Source organism: Carassius auratus, unplaced genomic scaffold, assembly GCF_003368295.1.
Source record: "Carassius auratus strain Wakin unplaced genomic scaffold, ASM336829v1 scaf_tig00025656, whole genome shotgun sequence".
In the NCBI taxonomy this organism is placed as follows: domain Eukaryota; kingdom Metazoa; phylum Chordata; class Actinopteri; order Cypriniformes; family Cyprinidae; genus Carassius; species Carassius auratus.
In genome coordinates, this window is record NW_020525442.1 from 59,049 (window position 1) to 82,916 (window position 23,868).

Below are 23,868 nucleotides of genomic sequence, written 5' to 3' on the forward strand. Positions count from 1 at the left end.
TAACTCCTAATTTAATGCTTATTATTAATTGATAAGGTAGTTGTTAAGTTTAGGGTATTGGGTAGGATTATGGATTTCATGCATTATATGTACTTTATAAGCACTAATAAACAGCCAATATCTTAATAATAGACATGCTAATAAGAAACTAGTTATCAGTGAGAATTGGACCCTATACTAAAGTGATACCGAAAAGGCAAATTTAGATGGCTAATACTTTACAATATCAAGTCAAGTGACAGAGAACAAGAGAGGAGAATTTGAGGGGTTTCGATTTTTCTCATTTATAGCTCATGAAACATACCTATTACTTGGTCCAAGTATCAAGAACTGTTTCCAGTGCTTCTCCTGAAACCTCTTACAGGAAATTAAAAAGAATTGTTGGCATACAAAAGAAGAAAAGAGCTTTAAAAACAATGGGAAAAACTAAGCTCAGGTTATTTGGTCTTTGATAGATATAATGGGGGCATATTGTGAGACTTTATTAATACCTTCTTCCAATCTATTAGCAAATCAGGACTACTTGGTGAACATTGTCACCTAATTAATATTCATGAGCCATACTGATAAAGTTTATAATGCTTTGTTTCCCAAACCCTTCCCAAATAAGATTACTTATTTTTGACTTGATTTATAATGCAAAAATATAAAGACTTTTGTTCAGACAGATTAAATTACTCAAGGTATTTAGTCTTGTTTTCTGGAAAAATGATCAGAATTGAGAGTGTTTATACTTAAAACAAGGGGGAAAAAAGTCTGCTATAGGAATAATTAACTCATTTTAAAGGAAAAATGTTTTTGACCTCATTGTTAGCGATTTCATTTGCTCCATATGTAATACCATTGCTGAAAAATGTAATGTTTTTATGTTTTTGTGTTTCTTCTTGTATTCACAGAGAGTAGAAGCAAAAAAATAGTCTTTTTCCTTTAATATTAGCAACCTGCTGTTGGTTTCTTGAGTGCTCAAATAATTCTGTCCTAATGGCAAATCATTGATTCTGACCTTTCTCTGTGACCTTTATCTGTGTCAGTCAGTGGACCTTAAGCCTGACCTTATTTAACCTATTTTGACATTTACCAGGCCCAGTAATGAGCTATCAGTCACTCTTACATAATGCTGACATGTTATAAGCAGAGCTAGTGTAGTTAACCTAACCGAAACTCCTACTATGATAAAAAAGCTATTCCACCTCTACAAATTTCCATTATTTAAAAACCACAGGTTAACAATACATACTATTATGAGCTACAGTAAAAAATAAAAAGAAACTTCAAAAACTAGAAATGAGAAAGGAAAGAGCTCAGCAGTGAAACCAACAGCATGGCCTCCAGTCATGAAAATAATATGATCTTAGCAACACCAATCAGATGCAGAGAATAGTAATGGCACTACTGCTGCTACAGCATACAAACCTGCATAAAGTTACACTTAAAAGTAAACATTTAAACCCATCAAAAGATCATAAAAGAGACCTCTTTGATTTCTAAGATAAATAATAGCTGTTTCCCAATTCAGAGTCTGCATCCTTTGAAAGCTGCATTCAAAGATTAAATGTGCCACAGCTGCATGATGAAGGCTGTTCCATTTTGAAAGCTCCTTCAAATGTGGCCTCAAAAGTCATCCTTTGTTTCCCAGGCCATGAAGGATACAATAAATGGATCCTTAGACTATCTGAATATTCACTGCTCATCAGTGAAAGCGGTGGATTTCAAGGAATTTTTTAACTAAGAAACAACAACAACAAATGTTTTACTTATCTTACTAAGATGCTATTTTATAGATAATTTTTATGATGTACATAAATGGACCATAAATGGTAAACTAAGCTGTAAACTTTGAAGTCTGTATTCTTGATGCAGCAGCTGAATTGGACACAGCTAATATCCCAAATACTGTATTAACACTGAAATAAACATATTTCTTCTCAAACTGTTCCAAGATCATATTATCGGCGTTACTATTCCGTTTCATTTAGAGTATATTATACAATTTTATGCAGCAAAAGTATAATTTTATACTTTTTATTTACTGCTTTAATTTCTTCAATTTGGTTCCCTTAAACATAACTAAGAGCTCAAGCAATTCTAATAAGCTGTGAAAAGGCACCGCAAATAAAACTATCCTTTTGATGGCACTATGATACACATGCTATTTTGTTTTTACTTAAATGTATTGAATTCATGAGAAATGAACACACCAGTTGTTTTATTTGAACATAGTTGAAGTACAGATTGAAATAAAACGTGTTGCTGTGCTTTTAACACCATCCTGTAGGTTGCCCCTGTTGCCTTTTAGTAAAAAACAACCTAATTAAAAGCTACTCTAAAATATAATGGAGGTGTATTTTACAGCGTATATGTGCAAGCACAAAAGATGTACTGCAGATGCATTGCACAGGTATGTGTTAATTTGCACATCTGAATCTATTCTCACAGTGTGTTAGCGCACCACACTAGAAGACAAATCACACATGAACACTCTACCCTATTAACACTTTACCAGCGGCGGAAATAAGAAGCATGAAAAGAAAGTTAAAAAAACTATTTAAACATTCCTGACTTAAAAGTCTTAATACCAATTAGCCGCCCAAAGAAAAGTCCTAACGGTCTTAGACAAAGACAATTAAGAGAGCACAATGCAAACATGCAACATATAATTTGTAAGTGAGTCCGGACCAGTTGCTGGTTAGTTGAATGCTAATGTGTAAATGTGTTAGAGTAGGTGTTAACCACCAGCTCCATCTCTGTGACCCTGCCAGAGAAGCATTTTTAATTGGCTGCCGAATCCACAATTAGGGGTATGTGTAGCTGCACCTGATATGCAAATGAAATGAGACTTATCTAATTATAGTTCATTTGCATTGGTTTCTTTAAATTATAGAGTAAATAGGTGAGTTAGATACCTTAATTACACAGAGTAGGCTGGCTTATTATATGTTTTTTTTCCTTAAAATTCTTGTTCTGTTCACAGGTGTGGAGAAACATCAAAATGCTCTCAGAAGATGCTTTGAAACGTGTTACTCGCTACAAAATTATCAAAGCTCTTTTAATCATATATATATATATACTTTAATTTCATCTTATGCTTTTGCAATTTTCTTCAGTTAAACTCTTAAAGCAGAGCTTTGTTTGACTGCCATATACATTTTCATACAAGAGCACAGATTGCCTGAAAAAAAAAATAGTCTCATGAAAATGTTCAAGGTCACAAATGACAGAAACATGAAAGAAAACAGCATAATTAAACAGCTCCACAAGCATTTGGTGTATCCAAGGCAACATATTGACATCCTACGTGCTTTAGTAAATAAGAATGTGGGTGCCATATCATAATAATTTTTTTTTTTTTTTTAAATCTTTTCCTTTGGCATTTGCAAAGTCGGCCAAGATGCTTTTAGGTGATGAATTACTTTAGTTCTTAAACATCAACATGTAGGATCCATTCTTACAACCTCCTTGTGAAGGAAGTAATTTTTCTCCCCATTAATCTTGTTCTGCACTCTTTTCAGGGCTTATATCCTCCATCATTTATCTGAGCAGACCAGCAAAAAAGTATTGAATTTAAAAATAATCGCCTATGAAATATTCCCTCTTGCCTTTATACACCAGAACAGAGGACACTAGGCAGGAGGTGTCATTTAGATCCTTGGTAATTGGTATGCAAGGTAACCACACTAGATTCGATTAGACAAGTTCGTCATAGACCCTTGAAAGTATTTTCAAAGTTACAAGAACATAAGGTCTTCTGATCAGGCTTCCATTACAGAGACAAAGTAGCGTCCCTGAATCCTTCAGCTGAAGATTAAATATCCCATGGACTCCAGTCCCCAAAAGCAATCCTCTTTCCACTTTCTTCCTTTTCATTTCCCTGTGCTGAGCCTTTACATATGACACCGCATCTGTGGTGAAGGGCAATCAATGGGCTACGTTGGCAGCACTTTGAATTTCATTCGAATAATTCTTTCGCCCCAGGTTAAGATTTTGCGGATTGGGTTCTGTCTGTTTCTCAGTACTGAGGGACGAGGTGCTCTTGCCTTCCTGCCATAACGCTGTACCCAGCAAGATGAAAGTAATAGAGTGTGAGAGAGGCAGCTGCAGTCGTACACGATTTCTGGCAGCCCACCAAGATCAGCATGCTGAGCTGCCCGGGACTGCAGTACTTCCAGCACGCACGACTAAAGGTGGAGGATCTACACGAGAGAAGAGAGGCTGCAAATATGATTTTGAAGAAGAGAAAGGGAGTGATACCTTGAAGTGAATTCAGATGGTATAAGAGAACAATAGATAGATAGATAGATTAACAGCCACAATTGCTGCTTCTGCAGACAGACAGTGACCTGTAAAATGTCCCAGACCAGTGATGGATCAGTCCATCCCTGCACAATCAGTCCTATTTCCTGGGACTTCACACGCTGGTTAGGGAAGATAATGGCAGAGAATGGGTGATAAAAGGCTTTCGTGATAGTACTCCTGACACCTTCGCCTATCTATTCTTGGGAGATTTAGGAGATAGACCTCACTTCCTTTAACCTTGTCCCAAAGAAGAAAAAAAAATCCACCTCTCATTAGAGCATGGAATACTGGCACCATCCTTCCATTTTGGCTCCAGGCTTTTGCACAGTTCTTAGTTTACTTGACCTCTCTCGAAAGACACATATATCACACCGCTGAAGCTGATTGCTCTCTGCTCTTCTCTTTTTGGTTTCCTCAACACTTGGAATTGGGAGGATATATATAGTAAGTAAAAAAATCAAATAAAATAAGGGAAGAGAAACTGTCCAGAATCTGTTAGAATTCAGGAGCGCATGAAACTTTTTATGATCGAAGCCATCATTATTTTGGAGTTACGGATACAATTGAGGAGAGGATGCTAAGTTAAAAAAAAATATCTGTTTTCAAAGCCTCATAACGTTAATTGGATTTTTTTCAAGGTTGAAGCACCTTCACCATAAATCATCATTTAATTGGGATGGATTGAATACGTCACAGAAGACACATGATTGCCGGTAACATATGGAGAGTAGTGGAGAGGTCGCGCCCTTTCTGCTGTGTGGCATTGTGGAAGAGACAGTGTTTGTGGGTGTCCTGTGTGGTATCTGATCTGTCGGTGGACATTAATGTCTTCAAAGGGAGCAGGGTGTGCCGCTGGGCTCTCGCTGTTTAGCAGGTGCAAGATAAAGACAGATGGAGCAAGAAAGGAACACAGAGTCCTTGAGTTTGCGCTCTCTCCATGTGCCCGGGCTCCATGGGGGACTTGATCACCCCACTCACAGTCCTTCAGTGTGAGGATGACCTTCACACACCCAGGCACAGATACTCACATGCACAGAGAGTCTAGTGGGATACATTTATGCACAACATTTACAATATTAAAATATTAAAATATCATTTGGTCAGTATAAAAGTAATAGAAGTCTATGGAAAGTCCCCACAAATCACAGAAACAAACGTGTGTATGTGTGTGTGAGTGTCTGTGTGTGCCTGAGTACATAAGATAATAAGATAGATGGATGGATGAATGGATGGATAGGTTGGTTCGTTGGCTGATGGATGGAGGGAGGAATGGATCAGTAGACTGATTGGAACACAGAAAAACCAGTAAGCTAGAAAGATGTATAAAGTGATGGATAGAATAACAAATATAAGCACACATTCCAGTTGTCATCTGCCACTTGAGAAATCTATTTTTTAAGTTAACTGCGACATTTTCTCACAATTTTCAAATTTTCAAAATTGTGAAATGTAAACTCAGAATTGCATGAAAAAAGATGAATTCTGTCTTTATATCTCTTAATTTGGAGAGAGAAAAAAACATGTCAGAATCATGAGACATACACTCAGGATAGATAGATAGATAGTGGCCATAAAAAGACTGGTATAAACGGTTTAGCATATTCTCCATCAGCTGACACATTTCAACTATCACACGACACATACCGCACGGCCCTACGGCTAGGTTTTCCTTTTCTGCACAGGCACTCAGGTAAAGAGTGCACATTTTGTTCTCATCTACCTACACTTCCTCTCACAGTAAGGACACAAAGACACACACTGACAACCACACAAAGGTATGAGGATATGCCACCTGTCAAGTATGCCATCTCCATCACTTTTTCCGCTACAACAGACACATACTTATGCAAACACACTCTTTTTATGTAACACAGTCCATTTCCAACCCATGTGACTGTTCCATTTTTCAAATTCAAGCATCACTTAGGCATCTTTCAATGCCTCCCGGCCGACAGATGTGCAATGTCACATAGAGGAGACCCTTGAACAATGTAGCTTTAGCGTGGTTAGCAGCTTGTTATGAAGAGATTTACTTAAGGGACTCTGATCTGGTCTGCTTGAGCGCCTGAGCAGTAGATAGCGCTATGTCGCACAGAGACTCCGTAAAGAGTTTGTGTGTCACGCGGCGACTTTGTCACGATCAGATGAGCTAATTAGCCTCAGGAGCGCAGATTAACAGTGTAGAGACAAGAGCCAGTGCCAAGCCAGTGAAAACAGCACTAATTAAAAACAGATAATGGAAAACACTTAAGTTACAGGAGAACAGAGCGACAGCTTTCACCTGTGATGATCTTCAAAAACGTTGGGGAAAATGGTTAATATTAATTGGACTGGAAGTTGAGTGGATGTTGTCATGTATCTTTGAAACAAGTTTTTCCTTTAAAATTATTTAGTTAGAGCATATAGTCCAACCAAGGTTATTATTTGTTTTGAGTTTATTATGAGTATTTTACATTTTCATTTAGATTCAGTTCAGTCTTCCCAATAGATATAATCAAGTCTTAAAGGCCAATCTCACCAAAACTGATGACTATAAAGATAATCATATCAATAACTACTGTATATTAGCGTCCACTCCAACATCCGAGGACGGATTCTGTGGAAGGCCATGTCTGCCATGGGAATGAATGAATTAATGTACGTAACGGCAACATTTAATCTCACATTTTGCACTTTTTTTCTTGAAAATCTGAGGAAAAGGTGAGATATAAACTAACAATTCGGAGAAAAAAGGTCAGAAAGAAAAAAAATCTATATAGATTTACATCTAAAGATATTTACATCTCAAAGGTCTGAGTTTGAAAATGTTCTAACTTTTTTAATAGAATTCTGACATTGCATTTCTGTGTGTAACTTGTTTTTTCACCATGGAATTAGGAATTAATAAGGTAATTGATTTAAAAATGTCTTCTTAGAATTGTAAAAAAAAGTCTGAATTGTGAGCTAAAATGTCGCAATTACCTTTTTATCCCATGGTGGAGACAAGCTTCCATAAAGTTCTGAATTGGTGTTAATGATTTATTGTTCATTAGCTGAAAGAAAATCTTTGTGAGATTGACCCACCAATATCGTATCTGTGTCATTAGTTTTATTGTATAGTCATGATGTGGACTTAACTATTATCAGAGAATGCAAATGATTATACAAACTTTATAGTTATTTTTATCCATGTTGTGAATGGGCTATTACTCTGGAGTTTTACCTGTTGAAAATCCTCTTGTACTTAGAAGTCTTTCACATTATACAAAAGTAAAGTACATAAAACGGGTTACACATGCTGATTTAAATGCCAAACTCTCTTAAAAAGATAAAATATTTATAACATAAACACAGAATTGATAAAAATGACTTTGGTTTGACCCATTTAAGTGAGTGCCCTGCAAAATTCAAGCCACACATACCATGTGTTACTCTGTTCTCTCCTACACTGAAATGATACCAATACAGAGCATTCTGAGCAATTCAAAAGAGCAATCTGGAAGCAAAATATACTTTGCAGTGAAGCACTATTTGTACTTTCAAGACATTCACCTACTGCAGCCAAAAATATTCTCTGTGAATACATACCAGCTATTCTCATTTCAAAACTCGCGTTTGCTAAAGCTGTTTCACACAGGGATATACTCTGCACTTGACTGGTAATTCAGGGTGACAGCTCTCTACAGAATCTCTCATTTCAGCAAGTTTTCAGTTATGTCAGCTTATCCTTTCCATGGATGCACTGGTGGGTAGTTTCAGTTCAGTCACCACCGTGTCAGTTTTCATAGGTTGCTCCAACCCTAAAATTAAAACCCCAAATCAACTGTTCTGAAATCAATGGATTTAAAAAAGAGGGAGACAAATGTTTCCCCTCATTTTTCCCGTTTTGCACAAACTCATTCAGTCTTCTCAGAAGTCAATTTGAGAGCAGTAGTAAGCCTAAAGTCCTTATGGGCATGCTTTGTTCAAGTTTATAAAGTTGTACAATTCTGCCTCTTACTAACCTATTGATTGTGCTGAAGCAGAATGGCTGGCTCCAGTGTGATATGAGTGTGGATAATTGTTTCATTTCGTTGGAATTACAGAAAGACTGAAGTGAGTCATACAGAAATGTCAATCAGTTTGTGATAGAAATTTGTGCTCTGACCTCACATCATGCAGCTAAATGTAAAATCAACCAATGTGATTTACAGTACATTTTAATTTAAAAAACAGGATATTCTCAGAACAAAACATAGGGCTGAACTTTGATTTATCCAAAATTAATTGAATCAAAAAAGTGGAGCTTACTATAATAGATGGAATCAGATGAAAATGACTTTGCAAGTTGATTGTGGAGTCTTTTGAACGAAAAAAACATTACAAAAAGGTTTAGCATGTGCTATTAGCCTGTTTTGGCCTTGGTAAAAATAAATAAAATATATGAATAAATAAATACAAATAAAAAATTAATTGGTTACCAGCAAGTTCCCTTACTATACAAAGTATAGTTCTTATAATTTACAGAGAAAAACCATAAACTGACATTCCCACAATTTTACATTTGATGGTATTCGGTTTAAATAATTATGTTTCTCGATAGTTTTTGTTTTGAATTATGTGCATTTACTTTTTTTATGTTACACCTCTTGCTGTTAAATTAATGCTTACTGCATAACTAATCATGTGTCTCTTTTATTATGTACTGTATTATTATATCAGTACATCATTATATATATAGTTTATTAGTACAAATGTAATGGTATCACATCAGATAGAATATAAAAAATACACCTTATATTGTAAATTGTAAACTGTACAGTATTTTTACGTACATTTTATGGGTTTATTTTTATTTTTTACATTAAAACATCAAAAACAAATTATGATGAATTGTAGAATATCAATGTTTTTGTGACTTAAATTGTATTACTATCTAGTTATCAGCAACTTTCGCTATGACTCTTGCGTACACTAACCGTAAACTGGGTCTCTCATGAACACCTGACAAAAAGCAGATGACTATGCTCAGCAACCCAGAGTACCAGAGTAAATATAAGCTTGCTCGTCCAAACTCGCAAGTACACATGAAGTTAAGGAACAGCCAGGGTTGATGAAAGAGAAGGCTGAAGTCTTTAAACATCTCTGCTGTCAGAGAGACCAAGCACTCATTAAAATCAATTGCAAGAGAGCAGTAAATGCGAGACCATGTGTCACGCAGGTTGAATGCAGACCTCATGGACCAGTGGAATGGCAGTGTGCCGCCCTCAACTACTGATCGAGGGAGAACAAAACTCCTGGACTGAAAACAGAACCCTTCATGCATTTACATGCCGTTCTGTCTCCCAGCACAAACTGACGTGACATAAATACATATTGCATGAACTTGGATAACTTCTGTTCTGCTATGTCAGCCTACAGTAACTCGTCACGAAGCTGGCAGTGGGACAAAAACTATAGCTTTGAATGTGGCTATTTGTACTATTATTTGAGTATTATTGACAAGATAATAAAAATAATAATAATCGGATAACTAAAGTGTGTTTAAAGCCTTATCCAACTGCATTTTTCTCTATGCTACTTCAATAGAATGTTAACTACAGTATATATATATATATATATATATATATATATATATATATATATATATATATATATATATATATATACTGTAGTTAACACACACACACACACACACACACACACACACACACACACACACACACACACACACACACACACACACACACACATATATATATATATATATATATATATATATATATATATATATATATATACATATATTAGTACCTTTTCTGTTTCTTCTATGGATTTTTTTTCTTACACTGTAGAGCATGGCATTAGCAATGACACAGTAATGGAATTTCAGTTGCTTCAGATAAATGTAGTGGTAAAACCTGTTTTACAGTCAAACCCCTTACAGTGTCATCAGATCTTATTACATTTGCCAGACACTTTTTATCCAGTTTGAATCCGATGAATTCATTTTGGAAGTGATGACTAATGTATTTATTTTTAGTCCAGTGCCTGTATATAAGTATTGATTATGATATAATATAATTAGTATTGACCAAGTTCAGAGGCTTATCATATGTGGATCAATTTACTATGTTGTGTATTTTCAAAGTTCCAATATGAAAAATAACTTTCATACTGATTCGATGGATGTATTGAATTTTGAGAAATAAACAGTATCTTGAATTTATTGCATTTTGGGGAAAAAATATACAATTTTATAATAAATCTTTGAAAATCAAAACCTGGATTTTGATTTTTAATGTTATTATAAACTAAAGATCCTATGTGAAGGTTTGAAACAGAAAATAGTGGTTTTCATCTTGATAAAGAAAACTAAATTTTACTCAAATTAATCAAAATGAATTTATTGTGTTTTGGAACCAAACTCTTCATATATTTACTTTGTATCTTAAGTATCTTGTATCTTGATGTAAGTATAATGTATCTTGACTCTTGACTTAAAATTTTGTATTGGAAAACTAAAAAAACAGAGTAAGAATCTTTTTGAATCTTTTTTTTTTTGCAGTGTATGCCACACTTGATGCCATGAATTGTAGACTTTCTACCCTGAATTAATATGATTGTATCATGTCACAAATATTATTTAGATCTGAAAGCTCATTGTTACTGAATTGCCATATTTCTGCTTTACTTTTTTATGAATTCATCAAATGAATTAACGATGACAAAAGCAATTCAGTCAAAAAAGACAGTAACATGGATCTTTTTGCACTTGTTTAAATCCTGTTTGTGCACTAATTCTATAAATATTTTACATTATACTTTACATTTATTAGTTTTTTAGGGGAAAAAAACATTTGGTAAATGAATATGTACAGAAAGCGGCGCAATGCAAAGTTATTAATTAACACTGAAACATATTACAATTCATGTAAATGCAGATTCGTTTTTCTGAGCTTACAATATCATGATAATGAATGTTCATCTTATGCTAAATCAATGCATTGTTTCCACTATTTGCCCTGATTTAAGGTTTTATTTAGTGTCAGTGTCTGTATTTTAGGACTGTGTTAGCTGGCTGCTCTTGAAGGGATACTGTACGTGTGATTTTAAAAATTAAATTAAAATTAAATTTATGCATTTAGCAGACGCTTTTATCCAAAGCGACTTACAGTGCATTCAGGCTATCAATTTTTACATATCATGTATTTTAAGCACTTGTCTTTTGCTAACTTCTAATTACTCACTTATAACAAAAGTAATTGTGTCGCAATGATAAGGTTTGACCAACCAGTGGAGAGATACTCAAGGTCTCACATAGTCACACTGTATATCTGATGACTGATGAATGTGAGTTGCGGACGCAATCAGAACTTATTATCTGCTTTGTCAAATTCCTGTATTCTCCTGGTCCTAATGGAGTCCTTTTGTTATAACAATCTGACCCATTGTCCTTTTCTTGGCGGCTGCCCTACTTGCATGTCTTGACGACAAAGAGAACAGTCGTCATTGAGAGTATTTATAAAAGAAACTGGATGACAGTGAGAACTAATTTATCAGCTTTTCAGTTCACCTTGTATTAGAGGTTATCCTCCAATTGTCTTTGGAAGTCCCTTTTAGTGACCTGAATGCAGTCCGGGATTTTCTGTTCCTTATTCTCTCCTTCTTTTGTTCTCAAAGGGGCGACCAAAGACATGGGGAAAATGCTGGGGGGCGAGGAGGAGAAGGACCCTGATGCCGAGAGAAAGGAGGAAGAAAGACAGGAAGCCCTGAGGCAACAGGAAGAGGAGAGGAAGGCAAAGTATGCAAAAATGGAAGCGGAGAGGGAATCACTTCGACAGGGCATCAGGGATAAGGTAAATGTACCGTGAAATAATTGTCCACTGTTATGAGGTGTCAAAATGTTTATATGATCATAGTTAGGGTAATTATCATAAACATTCACTTAAATAACATAAAAAGAAAACTGAAACTTATTTTAATTCAGCTATATAGTGGCCTAGCAGCCTTTCTCATTTTTATTTAGTTTAAGTTACCCAATAACTAAAACTAAAAAGTAGTGGTTGAATGACATTATAGAATTATACATTACATAAGTACATGAAGTGAAAGTTATTTATGGGGGTTTCTTTGTTAGTTTCACTCTTGAGGAGGCTGAATGCTGCTTTGTAGCACTTGAGTGGTACGCTGTGTATGGGGATGGACGGGCCCTGAGGCGCACGCTGTGAACCAGAGGGACTGGAAAAATAACAGTCTAGCTCTGGCAAGCATTCCATTACTATAGAGGCTGTGGAGATTGACTAAGCTTCAGTCCCTGCGCTCATACCACCATATGGCTGCTTTTCTGTGTGACAATGTGAAGAAGAAGAAGAAAAAAAAGAAGAGGTGTCATGGAAGGAAAGACCCAGGGATTATGAAAATAGAAATATTATTCTAATAATAGATTGTTGTATTTTAAATCTTAATTACATTATGTACATTACAATAAACATTATTACAATATGAAATGCTATATAAGTTGATGTTTATTAATATAGAATATAGATTAATTAATTTCCACTTATAATCAAATAGAAATGTTAATTTATTGGTTATCTGTTTTTAATTATTTTTAATAAAATAATCATAATTTTATAAATATAGATGTTATATATGTTTATTATTGCTATAATTTACATATTTGTTTGTTAATAATTTTTATAACAGTTATTGCCAGTAATAGGCCTAATGTTTTAATGTATTAACATATAATAATAATATTTATTAATAAGTAAACAGACACATAATATCTAATATTTATAACAATGAAAACAAATATATAACTTAAAATATTATATATATATATATATATATATATATATATATATATATGTGTGTGTGTGTGTGTGTGTGTGTGTGTGTGTGTGTGTGTGGGCATGTTTTTGTGACATATCAGGACACAACTCTGTATAATGACATGGGTATGACACAGGTATTACAAGGAGAGGGTGACTTATGAGGACATAACCCATGTCCCCATTTTTCAAAACGCTTATAAATCATACAGAATGAGTTTTTTTTGAGAAAGTAAAAATGCACAAAGTTTCCTGTGAGGGTTAGGGTTAGGGGTAGGGTTGGTGAAGGACGATAGAATATACAATTTCTACATTATAAAAACCATTACGCCTATGGGATGTGTGTGTGTGTTTAATGTTTTTAAAGAAGTCTCTTCTGCTGCACCAAGCCTGCACTTATTTGATCCAAATTACAACAAAAACAATATTATTGTAAAGTATTTTTACAATTATTATTTTTTTGTTATTATTATTATTATTATTATTATTATTATTATTATTATTATTATTATCATTATTACTACTACCACTACTACTACTACTACTAATAATAATAATAATAATAATAATAATAATAATAATAATAATAATAATAATAATAATAAAATAACAATAAATGTTTCTTGAACAGCAAATTAGCTTATTGGAATGATATCTGAAGGATCATAGATAGATAGATAGATAGATAGATAGATAGATAGATAGATAGATAGATAGATAGATAGATAGATAGATAGATAGATAGATAGATAGATAGATAGATAGATAGATAGATAGATAGATAGATAGATAGATAGGTCAAAAATGTGTGATTGCTTAAATGGCATCAAGGACATTTGCTTCATCTAATGTATTAAAGTCAGAGCCACAAATTATTATTAATAGACTTGCCACTTATGAATTTGTCATGATAATTTACCTTGGGCCGCTGAGTCTCAGAGATTGTATGCGTGGCTGCACAAAATGGAGGATGATCTCCTCTTGTGAGCAAACAGAACCAGAATGAAACAGATACATTTTTATGCAAAGCCATGTTGAGAGGATGGGAGGCCAAAAAGCCTGACATTTTTCCACTAAGCCATCACCCCATGGGTCTAATTTACCACAAGGATTAAGGCAACATCTCCACATTCTGTACAAAACGTGACTGCAATACTGAGGGTAGTCCTTATGTCTTATCCACGATGACTGAACTTCAGGGTATGCCAAGCACTCTCTTCAAGTAACCCATAAGTATTTCTCAGATTAAGCTGCATTAATAAGATTTCATGCGCACATAAGTGATGAAATTATTGCAAGTAGACGGTTTGAGAAAAGCACAAAAAAAAAAAATAAACATTGTTTAGAAGGTCAGCTGCTGATTGCATGAGCTAGCTTGTGACCTCAGTAGACAGCGCCAGAAATCATCCATTGTTTAATCAATTTATTGACAAAACATCACAATTATATATGTCTTAGAGCAGCAGAGAGTCCTAAAAGGAATATATGCCTTGCCCTAAACATCATGCCTTCATATAAATCTCCTTCCAACCCATTACTACACATCCGCATTCCTCAGGATATTAGAATGATTTCTGAAAAAGCATGTGACACTAAAGACTGGAGTAATAATGCAGAAAATTCAGCTTTGCCAACACAGGGACAAATTACATTTGAAAATATTTTAAATTGTAATAATAATGCATAACTGTTGTTTTACTGTATTTTTTAAGCAGCTAAATAAAGCCTTCATGAGCAAAAGAAACCGGTTTCAAAAACATAACAAAAATACAAAAAACTTATAAAGCAAAAAAATATATATAAAGCATAAACACAATATAAAATTACTTAACAAATTTGTGGTCTTTCTAATGTAGCCAAAATGATAAAACTGAATAGGCAAGAATTAATGAGCCTCAGAAGTAAAAAAAAAAAAAAATGGACCATTTGTTATCTAAGCGCTCTAATGAAGTGGATTTCCTTGCCAATATTTGGCTCACCATTTAAAATTAGGACATTAGTTTGTAAATGAGAAAGTGTCTCAGATCTAAATGAAGCTTCTGTGAATTACTCAGTTTACTGTCTGGTCCAAATTATTACACTGACTTGCCATTTGGCAGCACGCCAAAGTTTTATGGACATAGTCAACACCATTCCAATTTAAATGTCTCTAAATTAACATCCAGGTCATGAGGCAATCTAGAAATGAGTGTAGCCAAAAGTCTCCAATGCTCAAACATTTGTATGCTAATTATGAGAAAATAGTCCTGCAAATCATTAATTTAGCAAATTGCCTGTCCTTTCCAGACACCAAAGTGTTCATATATTTTCAGTTTTATGACATTTTGACATCCAGACAATATCAGGGTGGCACACATTGGGTCTACGCTGTAAAAAAAAAATAAAAATAAATAATAATAATAAAAATTATATAAAAAACATTTTCTGCTAGCAAAATTCACAAACAATTGCAAGGAAACAGCAAGTAACATCATATTAAGCAATGCCATAATAATCTCTTATTTCGACTACATTATCCTATACCCTAAAATGCAGACAATTTTTATTTTTAAATGTTTTATCTATATATATAAAAAAGAAATATATATATATATATATATATATATATATATTTATTTATTTGTGTTTGTTTGTTTGTTTGAACAAGTTCACATGCAAGCAGACTTATTAAAATATCATGGATATAGTTTTATAAGTTTTATGAATTATTTCTTATTTTCATAGTTGAAAACAGTCTGTTTTCATTGTAATTTTATTTAAAATGTTAGTCATTTTGCTGTATTCTTCTTTTATTTATTATTTATTTAGTTAATTTCATTTAACAAAAAAACTATTCTAAGGATTTTGTTTTAGTAAACTGCATGCAAATCTTTGTAGAGTAAAAAAACAACAATGGATATTGGCTCCAAAGGTCACATGTGGAAACACCTAACACACTGTTGTGTATTTTTCAGTATGGTATAAAGAAGAAGGAAGAGAAGGAGGCAGAAGCCCAGGCAGCCATGGAGCAGGCATCAGAAGGCAGTCTGACCCGTCCCAAGAAAGCAATCCCTGCCGGCTGCGGCAATGAAGAAGAGGAGGAGGAAAGCATCGTGGACACCGTCATGAAATTCCTCCCAGGCCCATTTCAAGATATGTTCAATAAAAAGTAACAACATTCCACAACATGTTGTAATAAAACAGGAATCATTAATGTCATGAAATCCACCTTCTCTTTCCCCTTCCCCTCTCTCGCATATGTTCAAAGATCTCTGGACTCAAAATTTGTGCCACATCATGTCTTTAACAAAAAAATAGACATTTTCTGATTAAAACAATGAGGAAAATACAATGTGTGCACTAGAAATGTTACATTGCATACATCAGACTCTGTTTAAAGACAAATTAAATGCCCCATGAGTCTGGATCTTAGAGCAAGAATATTCCCTGTGTTCATTAATTCTGTTTGTACATAGCAAATGAAAAAAAAAATGTATATGACCACAGATATACACACATACAGTATATATATATATATATATATATATATATATATATATATATATATATATATATATATATATATATAACAATGACTATGAGTAAAAGCCATAAATTGATCGTGGAGAGATTTCTCCAATCATATCATATTTTTGATTGTTGCTCTGTTATAGATATTACAGATGAATCCATGTGGTATACTTATAGATAAATACTGTATGGATATTCATTTATTATCCAAACCAGTATACAGTTCCTGCTGCCATCATGAATTGTCATATCATATCTGATTAATAAGACTGAAAACTTTAATATGGAAGGGAACGTACGATATCACATATGATTTGGTTGTTTTGCTGTCTGTTTTCCTCTAAGCATGCTAACAATTTTTCTTTGTTTATCAGTATGCCGTATCCCATTTCATTTTAAATTTTTAGCTGAATTACACTGGTTTTGGGTTTTGTTTTTCCGACAGACACCAGTGTTAAGTAGCTTGTTGTTCACATCTGTGGTTTAGGTAACTAAACTTTAAAACAAGTCCCTCATTACATTGTGCCACACATTCACATTACACTCTAGTAAACTGGATTTGATCTATTAAAAAGGAATCACATGTGTTTGCAAGCCGCCGTGATTGAAACCTTAGCGCTTATCTTAGCGCTCATCTTGAATTGACTTCTTTGTGCTTTTTACAGTACTTCAGAATGTGAGGGGTGACATCGATCACATACAACTACAATTGGATCAATAGGGCTATATAAATACAAATATATATTCTCTTCATCTTCACTACTGTACAGTAGAATCTAGTTCTTTGTGTCTACATTTATTTACGTTAGCTCTCACAACGTGGTTGTGAGCACACATTACGTAAACAGACAGTGACAATGGTGCAATATTTGTTTCTGAATGAAGATGTCCTGTGTCCGTTGGTTGTTTATGGGAGTCTGATCCCAGATCAGCAATAACAGACAATCTTCATGGCTATTTATTCAGCTTATTTGCTAGAGAATGTTTGTGTGCAAATGCCGTGTCGTCTTCCTAGTATCAGTCAAACGAGCTTAGCAAATAACTCTAAAGAAGAAAGTTGTGAGATTCCTATTTTTAGGGTCTCTAAACGAAGCCTGGCTCTTATTTTATGAGCTACGAAAGAATCTGGCTTGTGTTTTTATGCTCGCTTGTTGCTTGTTTATGTATGACGTTATTTCTCATTGCTGTAACTGCACTGAAAAGAGGGAAAACAGCGGGACTGAATTACTCAATAATGAGAAAATCAGATTTGAAAGACTTGGAGTCAGATTGTATTATCCATCCTCTCTTATTTTTATTAAGAAAAAATAAGCTACAGTACGCCGTGGTTTGATAGAGCATACTTGTATTCTCATTATATTATGTCCGCAATTATTGTAAATAACGCGTTCAGGAAAACCTGTTAGTCGCAGATCATTGTGTATGTCTAAACATAGGCAAATTTTCAGATTCAGAAAAATACTAGGATTCAGGCAGCCATTCCGTTGTTTTGAACATTCCGAATATTCCAGACATTCCATCCGATCCACATTGGCTTGTGTGCATATTAATAAAAAAAAATATTCAGTGTCTCTATAAAGCATATAAGCCATGGCTTTAAAAATAAAACTTAGTTTAGTTAATAAAACAGTTTTGATTTATAGCACACGTTCACAGTGATGTCATAGCGTTCTGTCCTGCCATAACACAAGAACATGGAGTTGATTAAATATATATATATATATATATACAGTATATATATATATTAATGCTTATGATATGAATGTGCTTGCTGATTAGGACAGTGTCCTTCAACAGCTAAACAAACTAGCCAGTTGCTAAGATGCTAAATTTCATATTAGTGGTGAATCATCCTGAATATTGTCTGATTTTACTGCCATTGTGTTTAAGGCCTTTACTCACCAGAAGTGACGATTAGCTGTAATACTTTCCGAGATATGAGATTCAGCTAAAAACATTCAATTGTTAGTGAAATACATGCCAACTTCGACGCAAATGACTTAAGATCTCAAGTTTCCGCCACTCAGTGTACTTTACAATCAACAGAGGCCATATCTGAGCACAAATTCTGCCATTTTGGTGATTTTTCTACATGACTATCAACTGCCCTTGATTCTGCCGCTCTCATAGTGTGATCTGTGTGACGTGATGAGTTTCCATCAGCTGCACTGATGAATAAATACTGCCCGAAACCCATAACCCATCCTATCATCACCTGTTTTATTAAACCAAAGAGTGTTCCTGTTTGTGAGAATGTCTACCATTATTTCTTATTTTTAATATTGTTCTTTTACATTATTGTTTAAGGTAGTGTGATATGCGATTACTGTACCATCTCAGCTCTCTTGGCTTTGGGTTTTGTGATTGTCCATAACAGATTCCTAAAATGAACAAAGAAATTATCACACAATTAAATTTAAAATCTGAAAACAATCAACTACAAAATGTTCACCCATTCCCTCAAAATATTTTGTATTCAGTAAAGGAAAAAATATTGCATAGTCATCATCTCGTTCTCTAAATGTAAATCATACATTCATTCACTCGAAGTCATTCCGTGTCTCTCAGATGCTAATGAATATACTGCCTAACACAGTTACATTATTAAATATTCCATTGTTGTTAACTGAATGTACGTGTCTACTGTTCTACTGCATCGTCCTGCGCAGTTTCCTCTATGTTAAAAACGATAAATTATCTCGGTGTGATTTTCCGTCTATAATCTGTTAAAGTTCCTGTCTCTTGATGGTTGTATTTTGGAAGAATTATGTTTCTTATTTGGTGCATTTTTTGAGTCATTGTAGATTCTTCTCCCTCTATCTTTGTTGATGAATTGTATGCATGCATCTGATGTGCACTGTAGGTGAGGTTGTAAATGATATTTCTGTGTGTCCTCTGTGTTTTCTGAGCGCTCCACCTGTAGGCCTCACTGCATGCCCGTTATAGACAGATTTTAGACTGTAACATTCCTGCCAAATGGAATCACCAACACACAAATAATAAAGTGATTTCATATAATTGTTTTGTGTTCCTGCTTTCTGGTGGGCTGCTTACTGAGGTTGAAAGAAAACAGAAACAGAAATGGTAATATGTGCAAGACAAAAAGATATCTTACAAATATGATTCCTATAGATTACAGTGTGTTCTGCAAAAGTCTTTTTAATGAGTATGTTGTATTATTTTTCAGTTAATATATCTAGTATCTTTAAAAGCAACTCTTGATACTAAGACTTGTTTTCAGAGTATATATCATTAATATGACTTTTTTAGATTTTAGATTTCTTTTTCACCTGTTTTAGTATAAACTATTTTAAAACATCTACCAGTGCAAAAAGACTAAATATATTTGAGACACAATCTATGAAAACCAGGCTTAAGATCTTATGCTGTCTTGCTTCTCAAGCAATTATATCTTGGCTTATCTTTTAGATGTTTTACTGGAAAACATTGAATTCTTTATATATAAAAAACCTTAATCAGTTATTTTTATTTATATTTTTTAATACACAGTATCTTAATTTTATTTATGTATATATATATATATATATATATATATATATATATATATATATATATATATATATATATATATACATATATACATATACATATACATATACATATACATATATATATACATATATATATATATATATATATATATATATACATATATATATATATACATATACATATACATATACATATACATATACATATACATATACATATACATATATATATACATATATATATATATATATATATATATATATATATATATATATATATATATATACATATATATATATATACATAAATAAAATTAAGATACTGTGTATTAAAAAATATAAATAAAAATAACTGATTAAGGTTTTTTTGGGGGCATGTGACAATTTGTTTTATTTTTATTTTTTTATTTTTTTATTGACAGTTCATACAGATTTTCTGATATATTTAAAATCAGTTTTTAAAAATAATTAAACGGCTTTAAACAGAATAATCGGTTTAATTTATATGATTATTGGAACCTCTTTTCCAAAATATAAAACAGAAAAATCTCACTGAATCAATCAATTAATCAATCAATCAATCAATCAATCTCATTAATTAATTAATAACATTAGGGCTGCTGAATGAATCAATTCATATACTTAATTTTAGTTCATAATAATCAGTTATTTCAAGCATATTTACATGCAGGAATGAGTCTGAAATTGTCCTGTTTTTAAAACAACTTACATCAGCAGCACATATCCTGGAAAGAAAACCTTGAACATCACCTAAAAAAGTCACTGTAGGCACTCAAAAAAAAAAAAAAAAAAAAAAAAAAAGAAGAAGGAAAAAAACAAGAAGAAGTAAGTAATTCACTTTGGGTGTTCTGATAAAGAGCCAGCTGGCTTGAAAGGTCACCATTGTGGGAATGTCTTAATAAATTAGGGAAATATTTTTTGCAGTTGTAGTGTGCTGACTTGTGCCATGATTTAATTTATATCCTTACTAAAAGTCAAAGAATGCATGCAACCATAGTGAAAGTAAAGTAAACATTAAGGGTGATGACTTCCATCAGAACGAGATGTCACAATTATTATTTTATGAAAGATTCACGCTAAATTGCAATGTGCAAATATTAATCTTAACCCACCTTTTTGAACTCCACTGTGCATTAGTGTTTGACTCTATAGTGGAAAGACAGCGAATGCATGTAAAACATTACCATAGTGTTACCATAGTTACTAGAACCCAACACAAGTGTTTGGACAGAAAAGAAACTTTGATACTGTAGCATCATACTCTACCAGCTACAAGCTATCAGAACATAGGGAACAAAATACCTTTATCAGAACCTTGAATTTTACGTGGATGAGAATGAGGCTGTAAAATTTGAGAACATTTTAAAAACTGCTTTTTCTTTCTATTGAAAGACATTTGGAAAGTTTTTGACAGTTGAACAACTCATTGAAAGCCCTGTAATAATTGAAAACAAGTCTTGACAAAGGTCTATTAGAACTTTTTAAAAGATGCAATCAAAAATTCCTTACTATAATGCAAAGTCACATAATTTCTGCCATCGATTGCAAGTTAAGAAAACCTATTAGACATGAATATTAAGATGGCAGTCCCTACCCATTCAAGAGCTCAGTAATTTATCTTAATGAAAGAGTTCAGAATGACAGTTCTGGAAGAGCCAGAAGTCAAAGACGACAGAGAACTGGTATAAACAGGTACTTACTACACTTCTTCAACATCTGCCATCTATCTCAACACAACTCTAGTAGTTCTAGTACCCTGTAGTTCCATAATTATTCAGAATCAGTCTCAAAGTCCCTCTGTTGGAGTTCAAATCTTATTCATTTTAATAGAATGCAAGATTTTAAGATGCAATATGAAAACACCTAAATGCTAGATATTCTCACTTATTTGTTTCCAAAATTCCCATTGGTCTAAAAGCTAATGAAAGTAAACTGCTTTAGACACCTTGTGGCTCCTATGTTGCTTTTAACGGTGCAAGTGGGAAATCAAGAAACTAGAGCTCTAATTGCATATAGTGTAGCATATTCCTGCATATCCATTTACTACCATGCCTGTGCTTTTGCACCAATAAACACACTTCACTTCCTGTTGCACAAAAACATGAGGCTGCTGGAGAAAAAAATCAATTCCATTATCATTTATGCTCAAGGGTAGCCTTTTCATACTCAGCTGCTTTCTTCATGTCAGAACAGCACTCAGCTGGTAGGAGAGCCAGGCTTCAATTGGCATCCTGTGGTCATGAAAAGTCTATGTCAATTAAATGGTCTCCATTGGGTCCTACATAAGGCTAGTGAGGAGAGCCCCATCACATCTTACACAAGAAACATATCCAAGGTAATCTCTTGATGTGGATCTCTCTGCAACCTGAATCCAGGGTCGCATGTTATCTAAAACAATAGCAGCAGTATGGGATGAAGACTGTTAAATACACTATTCAAACTTTTTTTTAAAAAAAGAAAGAAAGAAAGAAAGAACACAAAATAAATTTTTATTCAGCAAGGGTGTATTAAATTGGTCAAAAGTGACAGTAAAGATTTTAATTTCAAATAAATGCTGTTATTCCCATTCATCAAATAACCCAAATAAATAAATAAATCACAGTTTCCATATGTGTATATATATATATATATATATATATATATATACAAATAAAAAAAAATTGTTAAGCAGAACAACTGATGTTTATATGTATCTGATTGATATGGTTCTAAAATTCAATAATACTGATTAAATGATCTGATTGCCACAGTTTACAGCTCACTGGACTGTAATGGTCCAGAAATGTGGTCACATAGACTAGTCACATGGTCACATGGACTATTTGATGCTATTTTTAGTATATCTTTTGTATCCCTTTTGAAGCTTGAACACTCCAGTCCCTATCATAATCATAATCATAATTGCACTGAAAATATCAATCATCAATCAAAATATATCTTCTGTTTGCCACAAAAGAAAGTAAGACATACAGGTTTTGAACAGCAGGAGAGTTAGTATGATAACAAAATTGTTTTGTAAAACCAAGATCACCTGCATCATAATGTTTTTAAAAGGAATAGTTGACCTTATTCATATCAGTTCATATTATTTACTCACTCATGGCATTCCAAATCTGTGCTTTTCATTCCGCTGTGATGAACAATATAAGATATTTTAAAGGACGTTGGGGACTAAAAAGCACTGGAGACCATGGCTTTCTATTATAAGGCCCACATGAAGGTGAAAGTTCATTTTTGGGCAAACTAACCCTTTAAAGAAGACACAAATTAAAAGAAATGGCTATCAGGAGGCCCTGGGTCCTCAGACTGCTAGGGGCCTCAAATCCCTTAAGCATCATTAAACCTAAGCTAACAATTTAGAGCAAACTGACCACTAGGGCCTCCTGTCAGATCAGACATTTTCAGCTTTCATCATTTGTATTAAAAATGTTCCTGGCATACCAAACAAATACAAGTCTAAGAGATCCGGCCTCTTTCCATTACTTTGCATTTGCATTTTTTGAAGCCCTAAATCACAAATGTTGCTTTCAAAAGTCCATCAGTTCCATTATTTAAAAACAATTACATTTAAAATAATGAATACTGAATTGTATGATGCATTTGCCTTTTGATATTGCTATATTCGTTAATCATGTACTATTAGACCAGAAATACACCCCAAAAACACTTAGCACAATGACTGTATGTTTTTCACACAAGTATGAATGGCTTCATGAATCACAATTTCTGCAACATTT

The 23,868-nt window shown here is 33.5% G+C and overlaps 1 protein-coding gene across 1 annotated transcript in view; it reads left to right on the top strand.

Moving 5' to 3' along the window:
• LOC113078388 (complexin-1-like) overlaps nucleotides 1-16,392 on the top strand; it is a 41,413-nt gene extending 25,021 nt beyond the window's left edge. Inside the window, exons 3-4 of the mRNA XM_026250718.1 lie at nucleotides 11,935-12,110; nucleotides 16,043-16,392. Of these exons, the coding sequence (XP_026106503.1) occupies nucleotides 11,935-12,110; nucleotides 16,043-16,240 (374 nt within the window). The 3' untranslated portion in view covers nucleotides 16,241-16,392. The remainder of the gene's footprint in view (nucleotides 1-11,934; nucleotides 12,111-16,042) is intronic.
• The last annotated feature ends 7,476 nt before the right edge of the window (nucleotides 16,393-23,868 follow it).